General features: G+C 57.0%; 1 protein-coding gene and 1 long non-coding RNA gene across 2 annotated transcripts in view; one reads left to right on the top strand and one right to left on the bottom strand.

Annotated features, from left to right (window-relative positions):
* The first annotated feature begins 1,198 nt into the window (after positions 1–1,198).
* On the top strand, positions 1,199–1,425 carry LOC142907881 (uncharacterized). The gene is made up of 2 exons (XR_012931330.1): positions 1,199–1,321; positions 1,362–1,425. It is a non-coding gene; the product is annotated as an uncharacterized LOC142907881 (long non-coding RNA).
* A 4,870-nt stretch (positions 1,426–6,295) lies between these two features.
* The window catches only part of LOC142907879 (myc-associated zinc finger protein-like), a 44,054-nt gene continuing 35,736 nt past the window's right edge, over positions 6,296–14,613 (bottom strand). The window contains exons 5-7 of the mRNA XM_076057782.1: positions 13,621–13,798; positions 10,289–10,635; positions 6,296–6,441 (exon numbers count right to left, since the gene is read on the bottom strand). Of these exons, the coding sequence (XP_075913897.1) occupies positions 6,364–6,441; positions 10,289–10,635; positions 13,621–13,798 (603 nt within the window). The 3' untranslated portion in view covers positions 6,296–6,363. The remainder of the gene's footprint in view (positions 6,442–10,288; positions 10,636–13,620; positions 13,799–14,613) is intronic.

Genomic DNA, 14,613 nt, shown 5'->3' with positions numbered 1-14,613 from the left:
GGTGGCGGTGATGATGGCGGTGGTGATGACAATGGCGGTGATGATGATAATGGCGGTGATGATGATGATGGCGGTGATGATAATGGCAATGGTGATGATGACAGTTGTGATGACAATAACGGCGGTGATGATGGCGGTGATGATGACGATGATGGCGGTGATCATGACAACGACGATGATGACATTGCGATCTATGAGCGTTTGTGTCACTTCAATAGGACACACCCCTCCGTGTTGAACACTCAGAATCAGAACCTATTGAATTCTCACGTCAGTGACGGAGGAATCTCGCGGTTCCTCCGTCACCGCCGCTAACCGCCGTCACCACCATCATCCATCACCGTAGTTAACCACAACAACCACCACCACCACCACCACCGTCATCAGCCTTATTACTATTTTTTTTATTAATTATTATATTTTCGTAACCAAGGAAACGTGTTGTCTAAAAAAAGAGAGAGAGAGGGGGAGAGGAGAGCGATCTCCACCCCCGCACACACACACGCGCGCGCGATTAAAACCTCTAAAACAACATCGTCGTCATCAACATCGTCGTCGACGACGACATCAACATCAACATCATCATCATCAAACGTCGGCGGCTTAGAACACGGACGGGCACGCGGTTTCGCCTCGCCTACGCACGGACAAAGCCGTGCTCGTGCCTACACGTGTGTGTACACACACGGACGCGCGGGTACAAGACGCGCGAGTACGTGCAGACGCAGGTAAGTACATACGCGGGTACGTACAGACGCCCGTGTACGTACAGACGCCCGCGTACGTACAGACGCCCGCTTACGTACAGACGCCCGCTTACGTACGATAGCGAATCATCTACAAAAAATGCCCCCACCCCATGCACCCCACACCCACCCATGGTGTCGCACCACCACCACCACCACCACCGCCACCACCGCCACCACCGCCACCACCACCACCACCACCACCGCCACCACCACCCCACACACACAGCGGGAGTAGCAGCAGCAGCAGCAGCGGCGTGCGGAGTGGCTCTATCATTACAAAAAGTGAACCCACCCCCCAACACACACACACACACACCGTCCCCACCACCACCACCACCACCACAACTACAACCCCCTCCCCACCACCACCGTCACAACAACAACAACCACCACCACCACAACAACAACCCCCACCACCACCACCACAACAACAACCCCCACCACCACCACAACCGACTAAAAACCCCACTTACAGCGTCACGACCGATAGATCAACAACAACAACAACAGGCACCCCCCGCCACCACCGCTGCCAGCCAGTCAGTCCTACAGGCAACCAGTCAGTCCTACAGGCAACCAGTCAGTCCTACAGGCAACCAGTCAGTCCTACAGAGGCAGCCAGTCAAGCCAGTCCGACAGCCAGTTAGTCCTACAGGCAGTCAGTCAGCCCTACAGCCAGTCAGTCCTACAGGCAGTCAGTCAAGCAAGTCAGTCCTACAGGCAGCCAGTCAGGCCTACAGGCAGCCAGTCAGGGCTACAGGCAGCCAGTCAAGCCAGTCCTACAGCCAGTTAGTTCTACAGGCAGTCAGTCAGCCCTACAGCCAGTCAGTCCTACAGGCAGGCAGTCAAGCAAGTCAGTCCTACAGGCAGCCAGTCAGTCCTACAGGCAGCCAGTCAGTCCTACAGGCAGTCAGTCAAGCCAACCAACCCTACAGGCAGTCAGTCCTACAGGCAGTCAGTCCTACAGGCAGTCAGACAGGCAGCTAGGACTACAGGCGGCCAGCCAGCCAGCCCTATAACCAGCTAGTCATCCAGCCCTATAACTAGCTAGTCATCCAGCCCTATAACCAGTTAGTCATCCAGCCCTATAACCAGCTAGTCATCCAGCCCTATAACCAGTTTGTCATCCAGCCCTATAACCAGCTAGTCATCCAGCAAGTCATCCAGCCCTATAACCAGCTAGTCATCCAGCCCTATAACCAGTTAGTTATCCAGCAAGTCATCCAGCCCTAAAACCAGCTAATCATCCAGCAAGTCATCCAGCCCTATAACCAGTCAGTTATCTAGCCCTATAACCAGCTAGTCATCCAGCCCTATAACCAGCTAGTCATCCAGCAAGTCATCCAGTCCTATAACCAGCTAGTCATCCAGCCCTATAACCAGTTAGTCATCCAGCCCTATAACCAGCTAGTCATCCAGCAAGTCATCCAGACCTATAACCAGCTAGTCATCCAGCCCTATAACCAGCTAGTCATCCAGCCTTATAACCAGCTAATCATCCAGCCCTATAACCAGCAAGTCATCCAGCCTTATAACCAGCAAGTCATCCAACCCTATAACCAGCAAGTCATCCAGCCCTATAACCAGCAAGTCATCCAGCCCTATAACCAGCTAGTCATCCAGCAAGTCATCCAGCCCTAAAACCAGCTAGTCAGCCAGCCTCCTGTTGTATCTGTACCAGATGCGCATGGAAGGCTTCTGGAACTACGTGGCCAAAGACGATGTTACAAAATGTGGGAGCCAGAGGACATCCCTGCCGAAACCCCAAGGTGGAACAGGGAATGGCTCCGACTACCGGCAACGTAGCTTTACCGGGGCCTGCCCACACAAACACGCACGCGCCTGGGAGTGTGTGTGTGCTGGACTTCTTTCGCACCACACATACGCACACACACGTACACGTGTAAGCACACACACACATGTAGACACGTCCACAGACACACGTAAGACACACACACACGCGTACACACACACGTAGACCCCCGTACACACACGTAGACACATACAAAGACACACACGTGTACACAGATGCGTACACAACAACTGCCATTCGCCACTAAGTGGCGGTGATGTCACCACGACGCTTGTGCCAGGCTACGTGCACATTGAGGCCACGTGAAGTGTCGAACGCCCACTGGCAGGAGGTCACGGGGCAGACCAAGATGCCACGGGTCGACTGACTGAGATGAGTGGCTAATGCACCACCTGTGCCCCCTACTGTGCCAACTTGCCGTGCTTTAGCCACCCGGGGCTCCGCTCGTTGTTGTGAGCGTCGCTCCTCCGCCCTCCGTTGTTGTTGGAGGGCGACTGCCTCCAACTGCCCAGTAGCAGCGTCCTTCACGAGCCTCCTCCACAGAGGCCGATCTTGACACCGCTGGTACCAGTCATCGGCAAGTCCACTCAGCTCCACGTCCTCCTGTACCACATCACTCCATCTCTTCTCTAGCCCGTGCCGCGCCCATTTAGCCCCTTCGATCCGGCCGAAAAGCTGCTTCGGCATGCGGTGGCTGGGCATGCGGGCTACATGACCCAGCCAACGCAGCCTTGCCCGCCGGAGGAGCTCACCGATGCGACCTTGCCCAGATCTCTCAAGGATTTGTGAGCTCCTCACACAATCCAGCCTGGTTAAACCCAGGATGGATCGTAGGCAGGGCCAGCCTGAATGTTTCAAACCGGCGAAGATGTTCCATTTAGGGGGGTCCACGTTTCGCAAGCGCAGAGAAGGGAGGGAATGACCGTGGCCGAGAAGACCTGAAGCTTAGTGCGGAGCGACAGACCAGGTAGCTTCCACACAGCGTTATGCAACCGATGAAAAGATATTGCCGCTCGACTGATTCGGAGTGAGACCTCTGCTGTCAAACCGGAGCCGGTCATGAGCACACTGCACACACACACACACACGTAGATACGTAGACACGTGGTGGTGGTGGGGAGCGCGTTGGTGAGTGGGGGGCACATTGGTGGGTGGGGGGGCGCATTGGTGGGTGGGGCGCATTGGTGGGTGGGGGGGGAGCATTGGTGGTGGGGCAATACGCGTTGGTGGGTGGCGTATTGGTGGGTGGGGGGCATATTAGTGGGTGGTGGCGCATTGGTTGGTGGTGGGTGGCGTATTAGTGGGTTGGGGGGGGAGGGGCGTATTGGTGGGTGGGGGGGAGCATTGGTGGGTGGCGTATTGGTGGGTGGGGGGCATATTAGTGGGTGGTGGCGCATTGGTTGGTGGTGGGTGGCGTATTAGTGGGTTGGGGGGGGAGGGGCGTATTGGTGGGTGGGGGGGAGCATTGGTGGGTGGCGTATTGGTGGGTGGGGGGCATATTAGTGGGTGGTGGCGCATTGGTTGGTGGTGGGTGGCGTATTAGTGGGTTGGGGGGGGGGGAGGGGCGTAATGGTGGGTGGGGGGGCGTTGATGAGTTTTGGTGGACACATTGGTGGGTGGCGCATTGGTGGGTGGGTGGGTGGGGGGCGTGCATTGGTGGGTGGTGGGTGGGCCCCACGTGATCCCACAGACACACAAAGACACACAACACACACACACAGAGGCTACAGTGTTTAGTGTTCGACAAAACACACACTTCGCCGACATTGAAAGAGGAGAGGGAAGCACTGACCGGGGACAGACGCACGGGCAACTGGTGGCTCGGGAGGATGTTGACCACCCTCGCCTCGGTGGCAGGGGGTCAGTGGGTTCGACCCCGGAGCCCACCGACGATGCCTGCTGGTGTACGTGTTGGGAGTCTCCGTCTCTCTCTCCCTCTCTCTCTCTCTCGGTCTCTTCTCCCCAGCCCCCAGCCCCCCTCACCTACCGTGGTGACAACTGCGTGGATTTTTCTCTCTCTGGGTCTTCACGTTTTTGTCTCGGGCGAGCGAGCGAGTGAGTGAGCGAGTGTGGGGAAAAAGCTGCGCTCCGAGCAGCTTTTGCTTCCTTGTTATCCCCCCCCCGCGCGCGCTAAGCCGGCGGCAATCGGCCAGCTTACAAACTCCATTCATCGTCGTCGTCGTCATCAACTTACCTCAGTTAGACCACCAAAAAACAACCCTAGCCCGTTCCTCCCGCCGAGTTCGGAGTGAATCGCCAAATAACTCGACCAACATGGCCGCCGACCGCCATCTACCTCGCCCGACATGGCCGCCGGCCGTCCATCTACCTCGCCCAACATGGCCGCCACCCCACCTGGCCCAACATGGCCGCCGACCGCCATCCACCTGGCCCAACATGGCCGCCATCCACCTGGCCCAACATGGCCGCCGACCGCCATCCACCTGGCCCAACATGGCCGCCGACCGCCATCCACCTCGCCCAACATGGCCGCCATCCACCTGGCCCAACATGGCCGCCGACCGCCATCCACCTGGCCCAACATGGCCGCCGACCGCCATCTACCTCGACCAACATGGCCGCCGACCGCCATCTACCTCGACCGACATGGCCGCCGACCGCCATCTACCTCGCCCGACATGGCCGCCCATCCACCTCGCCCAACATGACCAATGGGGCAGTCACTGGTCCAAGATGGCCGCCAATGGGGCAGTCACTCGTCCAAGATGGCCGCCAACGGAGCAGTCACTCGTCCAAGATGGCCGCCAACGGGGCAGTCACTCGTCCAAGATGGCCACCAATGGGGGCGGTGACTTGTCCAAGATGGCCACGAACGGGGCGGTCACTTGCCCAAGATGGCCACCAACGGGGCAGTCACTCGTCCAAGATGGCCACCAACAGCCACTTGTCCAAGATGGCCACCAACGGGGCAGTCACTCGTCCAAGATGGCCACCAACAGCCACTTGTCCAAGATGGCCACCAACGGGGCAGTCACTCGTCCAAGATGGCCACCAACAACCACTTGTCCAAGATGGCCACCAGCGGGGCAGTCACTCGTCCAAGATGGCCACCAACAGCCACTTGTCCAAGATGGCCACCAACGGGGCAGCCACTCGTCCAAGATCGCCGCCAACGGAGTGGTCACTCGTCCAAGATGGCCACCACGATCTTGTCGTCACAGGTGACTCAAGATGGCCACCACGATCTTGTCGTCACAGGTGACTCAAGATGGCCACCAAGATCTTGTCGTCACAGGTGACTCAAGGAGGCCATCAACAGCTGCTGTTTCAAGATGGCCACCAAGTGATCTTGAAGACGGCATGAGGTCTGATTGTAACTTCCGTATGCCAGCCGCAAGCTAACTCACTTGCTCACCACCACACTCACCCACCTATATCCACTCACCCACCTATATCCACTCACCCACCTATATCCACTCACCCACCTATACCCACTCACCCACCTATACCCACTCACCCACCTATACCCACTCACCCACCGACTCGCTCACTGACCCACCTGCCCACCCAGCTAACTCTCCACTCACCCACCCGCTCACTCACCCTCCCACCCACTCACCCACCCACCCGCCCGGCTCACTCACCCTATCACTAACCCACCCACCAAACTCTCCACTCACCTACCCGCTCACTCACCCGCTCACTCACCCACTGAAACATTCACCAACCTGCCTGCCCACCCACCCGCCCGCTAACCCCTCCACCCCACCCCCGCTCACTCACTCACTCATCACCCTCACCCACCCACACAGAGGGAGCTGTGTTGCAGCATTGACTCCATTACTGGTTGATCGCCGTGGCCCCCTGTCCAGGGTCAACTCCAGCTGCCGCCGCTGTGGCATACGCCGACTGCACCACCTGCACCACCAGCAGCAGTAGCAGCAGCGGTAGCAGCAGTGGTAGTACCAACAGCGGAGACAGTAGCAGCAGCAGTAGCAGCAGTGGTAGTACCAACAGCAGAGATAGTAGCAGCAGCAGTATCAGAAGTAGTACCAACAGCGGAGACAGTAGCAGCAGCAGTAGCAGCAGTGGTAGTACCAACAGCAGAGATAGTAGCAGCGGCAGTATCAGAAGTAGTACCAACAGCGGAGACAGTAGCAGCAGCAGTAGCAGCAGTGGTAGTACCAACAGCGGAGATAGTAGCAGCGGCAGTAGCATCAACAGCAGAGATTGTAGCAGCAGCAGTAGCATCAACAGCAGAGATAGTAGCAGCAGCAGTAGCAGCAGCGGTAGCAGCGGTGGTAGTACCAACAGCGGAGATAGTAGCAGCAGCAGTAGCAGCAGTGGTAGTACCAACAGCAGAGATAGTAGCAGCAGCAGTAGCAGCAGTGGTAGTACCAACAGCAGAGATAGTAGCAGCAGCAGTAGCAGAGATAGTAGCATCAACAGCAGAGATAGTAGCAGCAGCAGTAGCATCAACAGCAGAGATAGTAGCAGCAGCAGTAGCAGCAGTGGTAGCAGCGGTAGTACCAACAGCGGAGATAGTAGCAGCAGCAGTAGTACCAACAGCAGAGATAGTAGCAGCAGCAGTAGCAGCAGTGGTAGCAGCGGTAGTACCAACAGCGGAGATAGTAGCAGCAGCAGTAGCATCAACAGCAGAGATAGTAGCAGCAGCAGTAGCAGCAGTGGTAGCAGCGGTAGTACCAACAGCAGAGATAGTAGCAGCAGCAGTAGCATCAACAGCAGAGATAGTAGCAGCAGCAGTAGCATCAACAGCAGAGATTGTAGCAGCAGCAGTAGCAGCAGTGGTAGTACCAACAGCAGAGATAGTAGCAGCGGCAGTAGCATCAACAGCAGAGATAGTAGCAGCAGCAGTAGCATCAACAGCAGAGATAGTAGCAGCAGCAGTAGCATCAACAGCAGAGATAGTAGCAGCAGCAGTAGCATCAACAGCAGAGATTGTAGCAGCAGCAGTAGTACCAACAGCAGAGATAGTAGCAGCAGCAGTAGCAGCAGTGGTAGTACCAACAGCAGAGATAGTAGCAGCGGCAGTAGCATCAACAGCAGAGATAGTAGCAGCAGCAGTAGCATCAACAGCAGAGATAGTAGCAGCAGCAGTAGCAGCAGTGGTAGTACCAACAGCAGAGATAGTAGCAGCAGCAGTAGCATCAACAGCAGAGATAGTAGCAGCAGCGGTAGCATCAACAGCAGAGATAGTAGCAGCGGCAGTAGCATCAACAGCAGAGATAGTAGCAGCAGCAGTATCAGAGGTAGTATCAACAGCAGAGATAGTAGCAGCAGCAGAGATAGTAGCAGCAGCAGTAGTAGTATCAACAGCAGAGATAGTAGCAGCAGCAGCAGCAGTGGTAGCAGAGGTAGTATCAACAGCAGAGATAGTAGCAGCAGCAGTATCAGAAGTAGTATCAATAGCAGAGATAGTAGCAGCAGCAGTAGCAGAGGTAGTATCAATAGCAGAGATAGTAGCAGCAGCAGAGGTAGTATCAACAGCAGAGATAGTACCAGCAGAAGTAGCAGAGGTAGTATCAACAGCAGAGATAGTAGCAGCAGCAGAGGTAGTATCAATAGTAGAGATAGTAGTAGCAGCAGCAGCAGTAGTATCAACAGCAGAGATAGTAGCAGCAGCAGTAGCAGCAGTGGTAGTACCAACAGCAGAGATAGTAGCAGCAGCAGTAGCAGAGGTAGTATCAATAGCAGAGATAGTAGCAGCAGCAGAGGTAGTATCAATAGTAGAGATAGTAGCAGCAGCAGTAGCAGAGGTAGTATCAATAGCAGAGATAGTAGCAGCAGCAGAGGTAGTATCAACAGCAGAGATAGTACCAGCAGAAGTAGCAGAGGTAGTATCAACAGCAGAGATAGTAGCAGCAGCAGAGGTAGTATCAATAGTAGAGATAGTAGTAGCAGCAGCAGCAGCAGAGGTAGTATCAACAGCAGAGATAGTAGCAGCAGCAGTAGCAGAGGTAGTATCAATAGCAGAGATAGTAGCAGCAGCAGAGGTAGTATCAATAGCAGATATAGTAGTAGCAGCAGCAGTAGCAGAGGTAGTATCAATAGCAGAGATAGTAGTAGCAGCAGAGATAGTAGCAGCAGCAGTAGCAGCAGTAGCAGAGGTAGTATCAATAGCAGAGATAGTAGTAGCAGCAGCAGTAGCAGAGGTAGTATCAATAGCAGAGATAGTAGTAGCAGCAGCAGCAGTAGCAGAGGTAGTATCAATAGCAGAGATAGTAGTAGCAGCAGAGATAGTAGCAGCAGCAGTAGCAGAGGTAGTATCAATAGCAGAGATAGTAGCAGAAGCAGTAGCAGCAGTAGCAGAGGTAGTATCAACAGCAGAGATAGTAGCAGTAGCAGCAGCAGCAGTAACAGGGGCAACATTAAGCATTAGTGACGTGGTACAGACATCAGCATCAACATCAGTAGCAGGATCATCAGCAATGTTGTCATCATCATTTTCATCATCGGTGTCATCGCCACCACCATCATCATCATCAGCAGCAGCACCATCAATGTCACCACCACCATCATCATCATCAGCACCATCAACGCCACCACCATCATCAACAGCAGCACCATCAACGCGACCACCATCAGCACCGCCACCACCACCATCATCATCAGCAGCACCATCAATGTCACCACCACCACCACCACCATCATCAGCACCATCAACGCCACCACCACCATCATCAGCACCATCAACGCCACCACCATCAGCACCGCCAGCATCATCATCATCAGCACCATCAATGCCGTCACCACCACCACCATCATTGTCATAATTTTCACCAACATCATCAGGAGCAACATCATCATTCGTGCGAGATGATCCTATGTCCGTGTGTCACTGTGTCACTGTGTGTGTGTGTGTGTCTCACGACCACCACCCTGAGCTACTCCCCCACTCCCCATGTGTCTCCCTCCCCCCTCGCACCACCCCCCCCCCCCCCCCCGTGTATCGCCCCCCTCCCCCCCAGTGTCTCCCTCCTACCTCCCCCACTGGCCCCCCTTGACGCTCTCTCCCCCTCCGCCTTCCCCCGTCTCACCCCCTTCCCCACTGCCTCCCCCCCCCACTCTCTCTCTCACACCTCACCCCCACAACCGCGTGTGTACGTACGTGTCCCACCCCCCCCCCACGCACGTGTGTGTGTGTGTGTGTGTCCCACACCCACGTGTCTGTGTGTGTGTGTCCCACACCCACGTGTGTCTGTGTGTGTGTGTCCCACACCCACGTGTCTGTGTGTGTGTGTCCCACACCCACCCACGTGTGTGTGTGTGTGTGTGTCCCACACCCACGTGTGTGTGTGTGTCCCACACCCACCCACGTGTGTGTGTGTGTCCCACACCCACCCACGTGTGTGTGTGTGTGTACCACACCCACCCACGTGTCTGTGTGTGTCCCACACCCACGTGTGTGTGTGTGTGTGTCACCCACCCACGTGTGTGTGTGTGTCCCACACCCACGTGTCTGTGTGTGTCCCACACCCACGTGTGTGTGTGTGTCACCCACCCACGTGTGTGTGTGTGTGTGTCACCCACCCACGTGTGGTGTGTGTGTGTCCCACACACACCCACGTGTCTGTCTGTGTGTGTACCACACCCACGTGTCTGTGTGTGTCCCACACCCACCCACATGTCTGTGTGTGTGTGTGTACCACACCCACCCACGTGTGTGTGTATGTCCCACAACCACGTGTGTCTGTGTGTGCGTGTGCGTGTGCGTGTGTGTGTACGTACGTGTGTCCCCTCACACCTGGTAGCCAAACGACTCCAGGACGGACATCCCGTGGTGCGTCGCCGCCGCCGCAGCCGCGGCCGCAGCCGCGGCCGCCGTCGCCGGAAGGTAGCCCGGGGCGACGGGCGGTCCCCCCACGCCCCCGGACTTGACCCCCCCCGCCGAGCCCCCCGGCACGCCCCCCCCTCCTCCTCCTCCTCCTCCGACGACGACCGACGAGGAGGAGGAGGAGGAGGATTTGGACTTGCCCAGGTGGACGTGCTGCACGTGACGGTTGAGGTGCGACTTGGTCTTGAAGAGGGTTCCGCACTGCGGGCAAGGGTGTTTCTTCTCGGGGCTGCTCCAGCCCATGTGCTTGCACGACTCTGCCGTGTGGGGGGGGGGGGGGGGGGGGGGGAGAGGTCAGAGGGGTCAGAGGGGTCAGAGTGTGAGTGAGAGGGTCAGAGAGTGTGAGAGGGGGTCAGTGAGTGAGTGAGAGTGAGAGAGAGGGTGAGTGAGTGAGAGGGTGAGTGAGAGGGTGAGTGAGTGAGTGAGAGAGTGAGAGAGTGAGAAGGTGAGAGAGAGAGGGTGAGTGAGAGTGTGAGAGAGAGTGAGGGAGAGAGTGGGTGAGTGAGAGTGTGAGAGAGTGAGAGGGTGAGTGAGTGAGAGGGTGAGTGTGAGTGAGTGAGAGGGTGAGTGAGAGTGTGAGAGAGAGTGAGGGAGAGAGTGAGAGAGTGAGTGAGAGGGTCAGTGAGTGAGAGAGTGAGAGGGTGAGTGAGAGTGTGAGAGAGTGAGAGGGTGAGTGAGTGAGAGGGTGAGTGAATGAGAGAGAGGGTGAGTGAGAGAGTGAGAGGGTGAGTGGGTGAGTGAGAGAGTGAGAGGGTGAGTGAGTGACAGAGTGAGTGTTAGCACATGGGCTGCTCCAGGCCATGTGCTAACACGACTCTAGGCGGTCAGAGGAGGGGTGAGAGGGTGTGATCGTGTTTACCCGTGCCTCTGTCTCTCCCCCCGTGCCTCTGTCTCTCCCCCCGTGTCTCTGTCTCTCTCCATGTCTCTCTCCGTGTCTCTCCCCCCGTCTCCCTGTGTCTCTCCCCGTCTCCCCGTGTCTCTCCCCGTCCCGTGTGTCTCTCCCCGTGTCTCACCCCGTGTCTCACCCCGTGTCTCTCCCCGTGTCTCTCCTCGTGTCTCTCCCCACGTGTCTCTCCCCACGTCTCCCCGTGTCTCACCCCGTGTCTCACCCCGTGTCTCTCCCCGTGTCTCTCCTCGTGTCTCTCCCCACGTGTCTCTTCCCACGTGTCTCTACCCGTGTCTCTACCCGTGTCTCTCTCTGTGTCTCTGTGTCTCTCCCCGTGTCTCTCCCCGTGTCTCTCCCCGTGTCTCTCCCCGTGTCTCCCCCCGTGTGTCTCCCCGTGTCTCTCCCTGTACGTCTCTCCCCGTACGTCTCTCCCCGTGTGTCTCTCTCAGTGTCCATCTCCCCGTGTCTCTCCCCGTACATCTCCCCGTGTCTCTCCCCGTACATCTCCCCGTGTCTCTCCCCGTGTCTCTCCCCGTGTCTCTCCCCGTACATCTCCCCGTGCGTCTCTCCCCGTGCGTCTCTCTCAGTGTCCATCAGCCCGTGTCTCTCCCCGTACATCTCCCCGTGTCTCTCCCCGTGTCTCTCCCCGTACGTCTCCCTGTGTGTCTCCCCGTGTCTCTCCCCGTTTCTCTCCGTGTCTCTCCCCGTGTCTCTCCCCGTGTCTCTCCCGGTACATCTCCCCGTGTCTCTCCCCGTGTCTCTCCCCGTGTCTCTCCCCGTACATCTCCCCGTGTCTCTCCCCACGTGTCTCTCCCCACGTGTCTCTCCCCATGTCTCTCCCCATGTCTCTCGCCGTGTCTCTCCCCGTGTCTCTCCCCGTGTCTCTCCCCGTGTCTCTCCCCGTACATCTCCCCGTGTCTCTCCCCGCGTCTCTCCCCGTGTGTCTCTCCCCGTGTCTCTCCCCGTGTCTCTCCCCACGTGTCTCTCCCCGTGTCTCTCCCCGTGTCTCTCCCCGTACATCTCCCCATGCGTCTCTCCCCGTGCGTCTCTCTCAGTGTCCATCAGCCCGTGTCTCTCCCCGTACATCTCCCCGTGTCTCTCCCCGTGTCTCTCCCCGTACATCACCCCGTGTCTCTCCCCGTGTCTCTCCCCGTACGTCTCCCTGTGTGTCTCCCCGTGTCTCTCCCCGTTTCTCTCCGTGTCTCTCCCCGTGTCTCTCCCCGTGTCTCTCCCCGTGCCTCTCCCCGTGTCTCTCCCGGTACATCTCCCCGTGTCTCTCCCCGTGTCTCTCCCCGTGTCTCTCCCCGTACATCTCCCCGTGTCTCTCCCCACGTGTCTCTCCCCGTGTCTCTCCCCGTGTCTCTCCCCGTGTCTCTCCCCGTGTCTCTCCCCGTGTCTCTCCCCGTGTCTCTCCCCGTGTCTCTCCCCGTACATCTCCCCGTGCCTCTCCCCGTGTCTCTCCCCGTGTCTCTCCCCGTGTCTCTCCCCGTGTCTACATCTTCCCGTGTCTCTCCCCGTGTCTCTCCCCGTGTCTCTCCCCGTGTCTCTCTCCCCGTGTCTCTCCCCGTGTCTCTCCCCGTGTCTCTCCCCGTGTCTCTCCCCGTACATCTCCCCGTGTCTCTCCCCGTACATCTCCCCGTGTCTCTCCCCGTGTCTCTCCCCGTGTCTCTCCCCGTGTCTCTCCCCGTGTCTCTCCCTGTGTCTCTCCCCGTGTCTCTCCCCGTGTCTACATCTCCCCGTGTCTCTCCCCGTGTCTCTCCCCGTGTCTCTCCCTGTGTCTCTCACCGTGTCTCTCCCCATGTCTCTCCCCGTACATCTCTCCCCGTACATCTCTCCCCGTGTCTCTCCCCGTGTCTCTCCCCGTGTCTCTCCCCGTGTCTATATCTCCCCGTACATCTCTCCCCGTGTCTCTCCCCGTGTCTCTCCCCGTGCGTCTCTCCCCGTGTCTCTCCCCGTACATCTCCCCGTGTCTCTCCCCGTGTCTCTCCCCGTGTCTACATCTCCCCGTGTCTACATCTCCCCGTGTCTACATCTCCCCGTGTCTACATCTCCCCGTGTCTACATCTCCCTGTGTCTCTCCCCGTGCGTCTCCCCCCGTGTCTCTCCCCACGTGTCTCTCCCCGTACATCTCCCCGTGTCTCTCCCCGTGTCTCTCCCCGTGTCTCCCCGTGTCTCTCCCCCTGTATCTCTCCCCGTATCTCTCCCCGTGCCTCTCCCCGTGTCTCTCTCCCCGTGTCTCTCCCCGTACATCTCCCCATGTCTCTCCCCGTGCGTCTCTCTCCCCGTGCGTCTCTCTCAGTGTCCATCAACCCCGCGCCTCTCCACCCCTCTCCACCCCTCTCCACCCCTCTCTCACCTTTGCTGCAGATGCTGCAGAGGCCGTCGAGGGGGCCTCCCTGCTTGTGCATGTGCATGTGGTCCGCTATGTACGATGGGCTCAGCAGCTTGGAGCACACGTGACACTGCACCTTCTCCTCGTGGCGCACCATGTGGGCGCGAAGGCGGTCGCGCGTCGCAAACGCTGACTCGCACGTCTGCGGCGGTGCCAACGACAGCCGCCGACAACAACAGCCGACAACAACAGCAGCCGACAACAACAATCAGCAACAACCAGTAACAACAACAACCAGCAACAACAACAATCAATAACAACAACCAGCAACAACAATCAGTAACAACAACAACCAGCAACAACAACAATCAATAACAACAACCAGCAACAACAATCAGTAACAACAACAACCAGCAACAACAACCAGCAACAACAATCAGTAACAACAACCAGCAACAACAACCAGCAACAACAACCAGCAACAACAACCAGCAACAACAACAACCAGCAACAACAACAGCCAACAACAACAGCCGACAACAACAACCAGCAACAACAACCAGCAGCAACAACCAGCAACAACAATCAGTAACAACAACAACCAGCAACAACAACCAGCAACAACAACCAGCAACAATCAGCAACAACAACCAGCAACAACAATCAGCAACAACAACCAGCAACAACAACCAGCAACAACAATCAGTAACAACAACAACCAGCAACAACAACCAGCAACAACAATCAGTAACAACAACAACCAGCAACAACAACCAGCAACAACAACAACCAGCAACAACAACCAGCAACAACAACCAGCAACAACAATCAGTAACAACAACAACCAGCAACAACAACAGCCGACAACAACAGCCGACAACAACAATCAGCAACAACAACCAGCAACAACAACCAGCAACAACAATCAGCAACAACCAGCAACAACAACCAGCAACAACAACAACCAGCAACAACAATCAGTAACAACAACAACCAGCAACAACAACAACCAGCAAC

This window comes from Petromyzon marinus, chromosome 84, assembly GCF_048934315.1.
Source record: "Petromyzon marinus isolate PM22_M1 ecotype Great Lakes invasive population chromosome 84, UKy_Petmar_22M1.pri1.0, whole genome shotgun sequence".
Taxonomy (NCBI): Eukaryota; Metazoa; Chordata; class Hyperoartia; order Petromyzontiformes; family Petromyzontidae; genus Petromyzon; species Petromyzon marinus.
Note: the sequence above shows the minus strand (reverse complement) of the source record. Positions and strands in the feature narration are given on the sequence as shown.